Source organism: Lithobates pipiens, unplaced genomic scaffold, assembly GCF_037356315.1.
Source record: "Lithobates pipiens isolate NorthernLeopardFrog02 unplaced genomic scaffold, aLitPip1_a1.2 Scaffold_13, whole genome shotgun sequence".
Taxonomy (NCBI): domain Eukaryota; kingdom Metazoa; phylum Chordata; class Amphibia; order Anura; family Ranidae; genus Lithobates; species Lithobates pipiens.
The window spans coordinates 355,616,239-355,629,220 of NW_027507718.1; the positions used below are offsets into that span (position 1 = coordinate 355,616,239).

The 12,982-nt window shown below is 40.5% G+C and overlaps 1 protein-coding gene across 4 annotated transcripts in view; it reads right to left on the reverse strand.

Moving 5' to 3' along the window:
• The window catches only part of FSTL5 (follistatin like 5), an 808,279-nt gene that overhangs the window by 269,377 nt on the left and 525,920 nt on the right, over window positions 1-12,982 (reverse strand). For all 4 annotated transcript variants that reach the window (XM_077477144.1, XM_077477141.1, XM_077477142.1 and 1 more), the window contains exon 7: window positions 5,001-5,167. In XM_077477144.1, coding sequence (XP_077333270.1) covers window positions 5,001-5,167 — 167 coding nt within the window. The remainder of the gene's footprint in view (window positions 1-5,000; window positions 5,168-12,982) is intronic.

Below are 12,982 nucleotides of genomic sequence, written 5' to 3' on the forward strand. Positions count from 1 at the left end.
TTCCCCGATGCGTGCCCGCGGCGGCGTGCATTGCAGAAGTAAACAACAGGACGTCCAGGGACGGCCTCCCGGATGAAAGCGCCTGCTCCACGGCCGCCATTCGGCTATAGGGCAGGCGCGAGGAGGTTAAACACATGAATTTTGTATACTGGTCACGTTAGTACCTTATGGCAATATAAGCAAATTAATTTAAGATATATGTATATATGATAGGTAGGGTAATTTTTAAAGTGACCGTGTGCATGAATTCTTTATTTATATTTTGGTTTTGGAGACACATCATGTTTTATTAGGTGACACAATTGGTTGACACATATATCTTTCAGCACTCAGTTTACAGAGACAGTACATGGTTATTCAGTTCACTTTTTATTTTTATTTTATTTCAATTTTTTTTTCATTGATATTACATGCTAACATTAGGCAGTGCCCCTCATACCTTTCTCTAGTCACTTTTGTCAACTCCACTTCAGTGGGGCATCTGGGGTAAGGCAGCAGCCATATCATAAGTCCACAGCGTGGAATTTAATTCCTTACCATTTTGTGTCAAAGTCTTGCTTTTCTGTAAATCTGCACATACAATTATGGCCAACTGGAAGCCTCTTCTACAGTTACAGCTTAATAATGCAATCAGGCAATAGAGAATTTGAGATTAAAATATAAAAGTGATACCAAAACTGTTACTAACTTGCATATATAAGGTATTGAAAACAGCAAGGCAGCTGATATTTCCATCAGCTGTAGGGTAGTGCCGCCACAATTGCCAGTTAGGGAACCTGGTAGTGAAGCATTACAGCTTCACACTGGGTCCCTACTGCACATGTGCAAGACCCTGCTGCACTCTCCTAGTGGCCTGAAAGCGGGGGAAGGAGGAGGAGGAGGGAGCAGAGCTGCTGACGTAATTCAATGTGGTCCGGTTTCCCAGGAGTGGGGACAGGGTACCTGTCAAAGACAGGCATCCGCTCCCCCCTCCCCCCTAAAGATGCCAAACGTAGCACCAGAAGGTGGGAGGAGACAAATGAGCAGAAGTTCCACTTTTGGGTGAAACTCTGCTTTAAGTGCCTTTAGAAGAGAAATAGGGTTTCTTCAATGTACAAGGTACTGGGTTCAGCCCTTCCTTCTCAAAGCTGGCCGCTCAGCTGTCGGCTAATTGCCAACTCCTATCTCTCCACAGTGACTCACATGTTAATGATATCCTGCTCATCAGTCCTGCCTACTTAAGATGGCCAGTCCAGATGATCTCTGTCTTTGTCTTGGTCACATCGCTAGAGACACTCTGCTGTGTTCCTGTTAAAGGCTTGCTTGGCTGACATTCCTTCTGGCTCCAGATCCTGCTTGCTGTTCTATTACTCTCATCTACTACTCTCATCTCACTCTCACTCCACTTGGCATTGAGGCACTTGATGAAAGACCTCTACAGCCTGCCCATGTGACTCATGAGACTGTTCCATTGTCCATGGCCATAGGGGCTCTCCACCATGAGATAATCCAATTCCAAGTTATTTCCTCACCTAAGTTTGAGCTGGTTATTGGTTATCCTTGGTTATGGAGGCACAACCCCTCTTTTGATTGGCTTTGTGCTGAGGTTCTCTCCTGGTCGCCACAATGCAGTAAGACATGCTTCCAGAAGGTAGCCAAAGTCCTGTGACCTCTTCACTCTCCTCTCTGCCGGCGGAGTACCGTGATTTTAGCGATGTCTTTGACAAAGGTCAAGCCTGTAGTTTGCCTCTACATTGGTCATATAATTGCGCAATTACCCTTCAACCTGGTGCCATAACCCCTCATGGCCAGGTTTACCCTTTGTTGGACTTGGAGGATAAGGCCATGAAGGAGTATGTTGCAGATGCACTTTCTCAAGATTTCATCTGCAAATCCTTTCCTGCTGGTGCTGGTTTCCTCTTTGTGAAGAAGAAGAGTTTCATGATTAAGAATGCCTATCCAATTTCATTGAGTACAGAGTTATTTGACCAACTCAATGCAGCAACGGTTTTCACAATGCTTGATTTGAGAGGAGCATACAATCTCCTGAGGATTAAGGAGGGCAATGAGTGGAAAACTGCTTTAATACCAGAACAGGCCATTATGAGTACCTTGTAATGCCTTTTGGTCTTTGCATCGCATGTGATCCTTGACTAGAGGCATCACCTTAGCAATCCCATCTCTCATCTGAGTTATATGTTCTACAACTGTCTTATGAGCAGAGGACTCACTTTCCCATGTCTTCTTCACCAAGTCAAGCAGTCTCTGTGGTTTTCGCATATACACCAACTTGAACAGGGAAAAACCTGTGGACGCCTCAGGCACTTACCTAATAGCAAACATTAGTGCTGGGAGTAGACAGTCCCAGTCTTTACCATCTTGTTGTGCAACCCTTTTAAGCATTGACTTGAGAGTTTTATTGAATCACTCTACCAGTCCATCTGTCTGTGGATGATAAACACATGTGCGCAGCCATTTGATTTGGAACAACTTGCACAGATCTGCCATCACCCGAGACATGAATGGGCTGCCCTGGTCTGTCAAGATCTCCTTTAGGAATACTGTCCTAGAGAATATATTAAACAACCCACTGGCAGTGGGCCTGGATATGACCCCGGGAGTGACACCGCCAGCACAGCATGCCCTTTAAAAGTTTTCAAATGGCTTTTGCCACTATACTTTGTTCTGCACTCTCCACCAAATGTAACCTGGGGTAGCTCTGTAATAACCGCCAGCCAGTTTATTGAAAGCAAACAGTTTATTTATTTCAATTACAACTAAACAAAACAACAGCTTACTTCAGCCATAAATAACAGTCCATAATCCTGGTATTGGTAAATTAAGTAGGCTCACCGCTAGTTTTTTTTTGGTCCCATACAGGGGTTAGGCTTCTCCAGAGCAAGGGTGCCAGGCATGTTAGCCAGATCGGGTCAGCAGCCTTTGTCTCCATAGGTCAAAGAGCTCACACTGGCTGCACAGCTTGTGAGACTCTCTCACTCACTTCCTTGACACAGGTGCATATTTCCCTCTGCTGCCTTTCGAAGCCTCTCTCCTCTGGGACTTAACCCCTTCAGTATCAAAGTCCTAGTGATCAGGGTTTTTGAAGACTCTGCGACTGTCCCCTTTAAAGGGAACATGACTCAAATATTGGGGGAATGTACCTGCCATCCAGGACACATTCCTGGTGTCCTGTACATTTCCCATGTCGCCTGACGCATTTGTTCCACAGAGTATTCCTGCATTAGAGGAGCATCTCCATGGTCTTTGTTCCACTTGGGCACAAGTCCAGGAGGCTTTGCAACATGCTAATGATAGGTACAGACTTCATGCTGACAGCTTCCTGCCTGCACCATCTTACCAGGTTGGGGACCGGGTCATCTCGCAACCTCCGACTTTGTGTTCCATCTCTGAAGTTCGCACCTTGGTTTATTGGGCCTTTCCGTATTCTTCACAGGATTAATCCAGTGGCTTACGCATTATAGCTCCTTCTAATATGTGTATTTCGAAAGTATTTCATGTCTCCTTATTAAAACATTTGGTCTGCAACCGTTTTACCACCAATGCCATGCCCTCACCCTGTACAGGTTGAAAACCATGAGGAGTATGAAGTACAGTCCATTGTTGACTACCATAGGTTCCGTGGACACATACAGTACCTGGTGTATTGGGAAGGGTACGGTCTGGAGGAATGCTCTTGGGTTTCATCCTCAGATGCACATGCCCCTGTCCTCCTCTGTGATTTCCATAGATGTTTTATCCTCAAGCCTGGTGGTCCTCTGAGGGGGAGGGGTCAGTGAGGAGGGGTTACTGTCAGGGCTGGGCTCAGCCCTTCCTTCTCAAAGCTGGCTGCTCAGCTGTCAGCTCATTTCCAGCTCCTATCTCTCCACAGTGACTCATCTGTTGATTACATCCTGCTTGTCAGTCCTGCCTACTTAAGTTTTCCAGTCCAGATGATCTCTGCCTTTGCCTTGGTCACATCTCTAGAGACGCTCCGTATTCCTGTTAAAGACTTGTTTGGCTGACATTCCTTCTGGCTCCTGATCCTGCTTGCTGTACTACTACACTCTACTCTTGCTCCCTGACTTTTTGGCTTGTCTGACTATCCGTTTCGGTTCCTGAACTCTGGCTATATTTTGACTATGTTTACTCTGTTTACCTTTTATTATTATTATTATTAAACAAGTGTGATTTAACTGTACTTCTGTCTCAGTCTGATTCATGGTTTCTGACAACTGGATCAAACAGCCTTTTTACACAATGCAGAGGATTAAGCCCTTGAGTCCCACAGTGATTATAACAAGTATGTTTTACTGTATACACAGACTGATTTTATTGTTGTGGGTTTAGTAACACTTTAACTCTGATAAACTGCTACGTTTTTTTTTTATATATTTGTACAAGTTAATTATCAATATTTAACCAGGTTATCTTATCACCTGGTCTGTTAGGTAGGACATACATGATTCATTTTCGTTCACTCAATCAGTGGGTTGAATGAAAAAAAAAGAATTGATTCCCCCATCCACGTCAAATTACTTTCTCAGAGGTATTGTAATTTGACAGCCAGGAGGCTTCCCCATCATCAGAATATACTCGCCAGCGGCACAGATCAAGTGAAATTTTTTCCAACAGGTTGTTTACACAGTTAGTCTGGTTTAAAAAAAGACACAATTCCATTTAGTTCAACACATATGATCAACTTCTGAAAAACCAGCCTCCCCATAGATGGACCAAAATTTGACCGGTCCCTGCTGAATCAGCTGAATGTTGATCAATCTATGACTGGCTTTAGTCCCGTAATATTAAATAAAAACCTTTTTAATTCTGTACCTTCACTTTATGTTCTGTCAGTCTTTATGGGCAAGATGGAATGACATAGAACTTATTTTTGTTGTTGCTAATTTTATGTTTTCCTTGTTAAAAAATAATTATGTGCTAATGAAATTCTGCTAGGGTTTACAGTATTTCTTTGCAGTAGAGAAATAAGTCGGATATATAAAGAAATTCCACTTTTAACTTACATTGATGTCCTCCAAGTCCAAGTTGTTTAGAATGACATTGTTGCGTTTCCAGATGATAGGAGGTCTCATATTCCCTTGTATGCCACAGATCAAGACAACGCTTTGTCCAACTGTTACTGTGGTATAAATCACTAACTGGTCTTCAGGAAGGCTCAGCTGAACAATTCCTGTAATAGGAGGAAGTTGCTTAGAATAAAATTATGTATTTGTTTAACCAGTTTAACATTAATAAAGTTGTATCCTAAACAAATATAGCTTTTTCAACATGTTAAAGGAAAGGTCAACATGACATTTCTATCAAAGTGAATGACAATTCCTATCACCTAGGAGGATAAGATACACATTACATTTGAGAGGGCTACAGAGACACATTTCTTCTAAGCATGACAGATTTTACCTCCAGGAAAGAAAATTATTTAAAGGCCAAACTACTACTATTTCTGCATAATAAGTATGTACCCTGGGATAACCAACACATTTGAATATAGATGTAATGCTTAATAGACAAAAATTATGTTTATTGATTAAAAAGTTTATTATACTTTATTGAAGTTTATAAAATATATATACACATCAGAAAACATAAAAGCAAACCCCTATCAAATTGCATCCCACTAAGTTCAATCTTTTTTTTTAATGTAAATTTGAGCCACTATGGGAATTTGAAAATTTGACTCACTGTAATTAGAACTTAAAAAAAAGACTATGTTGCATTGGTTCAGCGGGATGGGAAAATTCTAATGGCGAGCTCCCAACCTTAGCATACCATCCCTCAGACTCAGATCTATGAAGTTTTCAACATCCAATCATGTGCACAAAATATCCTGTTTTATAAACTTTCTTGCATGTAATTGGGCATTACTTGCAAAGCAAATTCACTAAGCTAGGTGCAAATTCCTTTGAAAAGTAACATTCTCTATTTTTTTATTAAATCAACCCCGCTAATTCTAATCTGACTCTTCTTTCCACATTTGTTGAGGACAAATGTTCCCTATTTTGTTCAGATGTGGCAATTTATTTCCATGTAAGTTTCCTTACCCAGGATGGCCAGGAGGAAAATTGCAGATAGGTTGAGTGGTGGATAATAGTGGATAATTAGACCATTAGAATACAAATATGGTTAGTGAGTAGAAGACTATAACAACTATCACCAATAATTTAATATACTATTATTCCAATTTTCCCTTATAAAGCCTTTTGACTGTGAAGTATGTTGGGCCCAAATCACTTATTTTTAATATATTATGTTGCTGCCTGCATTAGGAATTTTTTAACCCAGATTGATTAGAATAAACAAATAATGTTAACAGTGTTGGTTTCTATACTGCAAATATATGCTACCCAAAAACAGTAATGAGATTTGCAAAAGCATCTAAATTATTCTTGAAAAACAAATTTAGCTTATAATGAGCACATTGTTTAGTGTTAAATGCAAGCAAACTAATACGGTATAATAATTAAAAAAAATGGATTATAGTATAAGACTATAATGATAGAAAATGATAACATTTAATTTTGATGTACATGCAATGATGTATATGATGTAAACATATACACCATATACCAACATTGTCACTGGTTGCTAATGCACAGGCAGCAACCTCTATCCTGCTGCCTTTCATCTTGTTAACAAAGCAAATGGGCATCCTAGGTAATGGCATGTATCAAATATTATCTAGACTGTCTAAAAAAAGTCACTAGCAAGTGTCCATAATATCTCCAAACATATATGACTCAATATTCAATTGAGCTATCACACTTTGGAAAAAAGTTCAGATAAGCAGATCCATCTCCGAAGAAGAAAACACCAGTGTGCGAAGGGTCTGACGGCCGGTGACACCCCTTATGGTAATTCACTCACCAGAACCCAAAGGGTTAACAGGCACTTCACTACGGCTGCAGAAGTAGTCCCACTAGTGTCCCTCCGGAAAATCGTCTTATCATAACACCATAGGTTCCTCTCTCTCGGGCTCCCTGCTCTCTCACCGATAAGAGTTCACTTAATTCTCATTCACAGCTCCAGATCCACATATAGAAAACAATAAAATATAGATTCCATAGTGCAACACAGCTTTATTCATTAAAAACACTCATGCGCTTAAAATCATACGTACACAATGTGCACAGCAAAATGTCACATTTAAAATGTCACTTGCAGCGATAACGAGGTGGTCTCACCGCAGTCCTGAGCGCGTTTGGTCGAATACTGCCTCAGCTTCCACGGCGGGTCCCGGGTAACCACTCCGAATAGCCTGCTCTGGTGACGTATAGCTGCCTGGTCACGCCCATACGCGTTTCGTCATCACGTCTTCGTCCGTGGGCGTGGCCAGGCAACGCAGCTAGTCAATTTAAATACCTTGCGGGGCGGGAAGCCAGATCAAAATAACGCCCACGTCCGGCCCCCTCTCCTCGCATTCGATGTGACAATGTAATGACATCGCCGTATAAGCGATCGTCATAACAACGGCCTGCTAAAAATCACTATCTAGCTTAAGGGGAAGGAAATGAAGAAAACCTTCTGCTTTGTTTATTGTTACATGATTAGGTCCCGCCGTGCAAGCCATCAGCATACCGGCCAGGATACTAATAACAAAACCTTATCCTTATTGCCTATCTAAAATACCTGTATGCCTACCCCATCACCTATATTAGTTTAAACAGGGCATATCATTACTATGATATAACAAATCCGGGGCATACTGCTGTAGATATTATGAGTCTACACTAAACCATATTACAATATGCCAAAGTCACCTATGTGCAAACTATAAGTGATCAAAATTATCATTCACTGATCCCAATTATCCAGTCTAGATGACAAAGGTGAGAAAAAGGTGAGAAAAAATGAAAATGAAAATAAAATAATATGATAAAAGAAAATATAAGACAAATAAATAAAATAAAAAATAAAAATAAATAAATAAAAATAAAATTAAAAATGAAAAATGAAAATAAATATAAAAATAAAAATAAATATGAAAATAAAATAAAAATAAAAATAAAAATAAATAAAAATAAAAATAAATATAAAAATAAAAATAAAAATAAAAATAAAAATAAAATACACTCAAACTCAAATCCCAACTGTTCTATAATAGATAAAATCAGTAATCACTAATAAAGCAGTTAATATCTAACTCTATATTCAAACCAAAAGGACTCAAAGTATTTGTACGGAAAATCCATTCCGTTTCTCGCTTGGATATCTCCCGGACTAGGTTGCTGCCCTTCCAATCAGGAAAGATCCTATCCACTCCCCAAAACTTGAGTCCAGTTGGGTCCCTACCATGTTCACGTCTAAAATGTAGGGAAACACTATGCTCTTTATAACCGATGGAGATGTTATAAATATGTTCTGCTATCCTGGTGCATAGCTTTCTCTTAGTACGTCCTACATACATAAGCCCGCATGGGCACTGGAGGACATATACTACATGCGTGGTAACACATGTAATGAATTGATCGATTTTGAAATTTTGTCCATTACCAGTGGAGGTGAACTGGACCAACCCTCTTAGATGATTACAAACTGATTTGCAAGCCCGGCAGTTGCGACAGGCATAAAAGCCAGCTCTATCCCAAAACATAAGCGGTTTAGAGGGAGGATCCAGTACCTTTTTAACTAATTTATCCCCAAAGGAGGAGTTCCGCCTATATATAAACCTAGGTCTATCCGGAATGACGTCCCTGAGAGTCTTATCCAATTTAAGAATATTCCAATATTTTTGGATAATACCCTCCACCTCTTTATATTGAGTATGTAGAGTACTAATAAAACTCCATTCCTGTGTGTTTCCAGTTTTATTTTCTTTGGGTCGTAAACATTGTTCCTGAGGAACCCGAAGAACCCGTTGTAACTCTTGGTCCAAAATCTCAGCTGGGTAACCCTTTTCAACAAATTTGTCTCTAACTAGGGACACTTGTGTCAGGTAATCAGCATCAGAAGTACAGTTTCTCCTCACACGGAGAAACTGTCCCTTTGGAATCCCCCTTAACCAAAGGGGGTGATGACCACTATGAATGGGGATAAAACTGTTTCTGTCCGTGGGTTTGAAAAACACCTTTGTGGATAGGTTAGTCCTCTCTCTCATTACTGTTACATCGAGAAAATTAATAGTTTGTTTACTCCAACTGAACTCTAATTTAATATTGTTGTTATTATTATTTAAACTATCGGAGAAGCTCATCAAGGAATCCTCAGTGCCCTGCCAAATGAAAAACAAATCATCAATATACCTTTGATAAAATAATAGTTCACTTCTTCGGTTTGCAAAAATGCGAAAATCCTCCCATTGGCTCATAAATAAATTAGCCAAACTCGGTGCGAACTTTGAACCCATCGCAACCCCTTTCTTTTGGTTATAGAATTTGTCATTATACCAAAAGTAGTTGTGAGAGAGGCAAAACTCAAGAGACATACTCAAAAATTTCTTCTGGATAAAAGGCAAATCATCTCTCTGGGAGAAAGCCCAGTTGAGAGCCAACAGAGCGTCCTCATGTTGTATGATAGTGTAGAGCGAGGCTACATCCGCCGTTACCAGATAAATCTCAGCTTCTGCAGGGAACTCAACCTCCCGTAGCAATTTTAGAAAACTAGTGGTATCTTTCAAATAGGAACGTGTAGTGACTACACTCATCTGCAAGAAGTGGTCTAGATATTGTCCAATCCTTGCAGTCACTGAGTTAATCCCATTAACAATTGGTCTGGCCGGGGGGTCACTCTGATCTTTATGAATTTTGGGTAGTGTATAGATGTTAGGAATTCTGTTATAACTCGGTACCAGAAACAATTGTTCTTTCTTCGTTAAAACACGCATACAATACCCATAATTCACCAGATTCGTCAAATCCTTACGATAAGACTTTGTGGGATCTTTAACTAATGGTGTATACGTTGTTTGGTCTGACAGCATATTAATCAGCTGAGTATGATAAAACTGCTTGTCAAGAAGTACCACACCTCCCCCTTTGTCAGCTGGTCGGACTATTATATCCTTCCTCTCCTCTAGGGCTTTAATCCCTTCTTTAATGTGTTTGGGACAGAGATTTTTCTTCAAAGGAAGGATATTCAAGTCTCTGAGCACTGATTGCTTAAAAACCTCCACCTGATGATTAGAAGGTAATGAAGGATTAAACAATGACTTGTTCCTGAGTCCACTATTAATGCCTATTGTCTCACTGTTCCTATTATTCATTATCATGCTATTGTTTGAAAGCATGTATTTCTTAATATTAATCTTACGTACATATTTATGTACGTCAATATAGACATTAAATTTGTTCATAGTCTGCCGAACAGAGCATTTTAAACCAGCGTTCAAAATGTTCTTCTCCTTCTGGGATAAAATTGCTTGGGTCAGATTGTAAATCCCTGTCATTCCGTCTCCCTGCGTCTTTTTTTGCTTGAGGCGCTTACCGGCTCTGCAGCCTCTTTTGTGATGGTTTTTAATTGCCTGATTGGGCTGTATGGTATTCCCCAATCTTGGGGTTGCCTCCATTCCTGAGTGTTCTGAGTGGTTGGAGGGTACGGCGGTCGGCCCCTCCATGGACGTCCCCCTCTTGATCTCCCTCTCCATTGCCCTCTCCCTCCTCTCCCTAAAAAAGGGGGCCTCTGAGTATTATGAGGTGAGGATGATCTCATTGATGGTGTAAATCGGTTGTATGTGTCAACCTGATAAGGCCCTTGTTGATTATATACCGGGCGAGGGTCCCTATATCCCTTATTTGGTTGGTGGTATCCCTGATTTTTCTGGGATTTTTTACTTACTAAGTTTAATTTTTTTGGCAGGACTTCATCAGACATTCTAGGGATATTCCCAGAATTTTTTGATGTTCCTGATGATGATTGAATCACTACTCTACCCTCATTAGTCACTTCTTGTGTTGGTGGCCTATTACCTTCTTGCCAGCTATAAATAGTATGGTTTCTGAAGTCATTGTAATCTCTCCTAAATTTTTTTATTTTCTTTTTCTGTGTTTCTCTATCGACCTTTTCTAACTTCTTCTGAATATCATTATTAAAAGAAACCCATTGTGGACTGCCCCTTATTGGTTCGAGTGATGCTTGTAAATCTGCAATCCTTTTTTCCAGGATCACCATTTTTTTCTTTTTACGCGTTAAGACTAGTTGTTGCAATTTGTAGCCAACACCATTAAAAAAATCAAGCCACTCTGACATAGAGCAAATATCATCAAGGCCGTCTTGAGGTGCCACATCCCACCTCAGACTTCTCATTATTAATTTGTCCTTGAGATATTGTTCAAACGTACAGATATCCCACCATGTACGGACTTGTTTCTCCAAGGTGTTGGCCAGAGCTGTCAAAGTTTCGGTGTAATCATTATCCTCAAGTTCTCCCCCTTCATAGGAAAAAACTGTTTCTAAATCGATCTGTCGATCCCTCAAAAAATTGACTGCCTCCATGTTCGCTCAGGGTAAATAAAACAATGTAACAAGTACTAGTATCACTGGAATGTGCACACAAAATATTGAAAGTGACAGCCAATGATCCCAGCGCCCTATGCAGTAAGTCAAAACTCACCCTAACAAGCTGCTATCATACAGAAGGACAAAATCACAAAAATATATAGTATACCGTATCCGTACCCTAATTACCCCGCATATACTATATTGACAGCGCTAAAACAAAAAAGGGGAAATAATCAAAAAATAAAATATAATAAATATATAGAGGATAAAATATAATAAATACATGGAGGATAATAACTCAGTGTCTAAAAAAAGTCACTAGCAAGTGTCCATAATATCTCCAAACATATATGACTCAATATTCAATTGAGCTATCACACTTTGGAAAAAAGTTCAGATAAGCAGATCCATCTCCGAAGAAGAAAACACCAGTGTGCGAAGGGTCTGACGGCCGGTGACACCCCTTATGGTAATTCACTCACCAGAACCCAAAGGGTTAACAGGCACTTCACTACGGCTGCAGAAGTAGTCCCACTAGTGTCCCTCCGGAAAATCGTCTTATCATAACACCATAGGTTCCTCTCTCTCGGGCTCCCTGCTCTCTCACCGATAAGAGTTCACTTAATTCTCATTCACAGCTCCAGATCCACATATAGAAAACAATAAAATATAGATTCCATAGTGCAACACAGCTTTATTCATTAAAAACACTCATGCGCTTAAAATCATACGTACACAATGTGCACAGCAAAATGTCACATTTAAAATGTCACTTGCAGCGATAACGAGGTGGTCTCACCGCAGTCCTGAGCGCGTTTGGTCGAATACTGCCTCAGCTTCCACGGCGGGTCCCGGGTAACCACTCCGAATAGCCTGCTCTGGTGACGTATAGCTGCCTGGTCACGCCCATACGCGTTTCGTCATGAGGGTAGAGTAGTGATTCAATCATCATCAGGAACATCAAAAAATTCTGGGAATATCCCTAGAATGTCTGATGAAGTCCTGCCAAAAAAATTAAACTTAGTAAGTAAAAAATCCCAGAAAAATCAGGGATACCACCAACCAAATAAGGGATATAGGGACCCTCGCCCGGTATATAATCAACAAGGGCCTTATCAGGTTGACACATACAACCGATTTACACCATCAATGAGATCATCCTCACCTCATAATACTCAGAGGCCCCCTTTTTTAGGGAGAGGAGGGAGAGGGCAATGGAGAGGGAGATCAAGAGGGGGACGTCCATGGAGGGGCCGACCGCCGTACCCTCCAACCACTCAGAACACTCAGGAATGGAGGCAACCCCAAGATTGGGGAATACCATACAGCCCAATCAGGCAATTAAAAACCATCACAAAAGAGGCTGCAGAGCCGGTAAGCGCCTCAAGCAAAAAAAGACGCAGGGAGACGGAATGACAGGGATTTACAATCTGACCCAAGCAATTTTATCCCAGAAGGAGAAGAACATTTTGAACGCTGGTTTAAAATGCTCTGTTCGGCAGACTATGAACAAATTTAATGTCTATATTGACGTACATAAATATGTACGTAA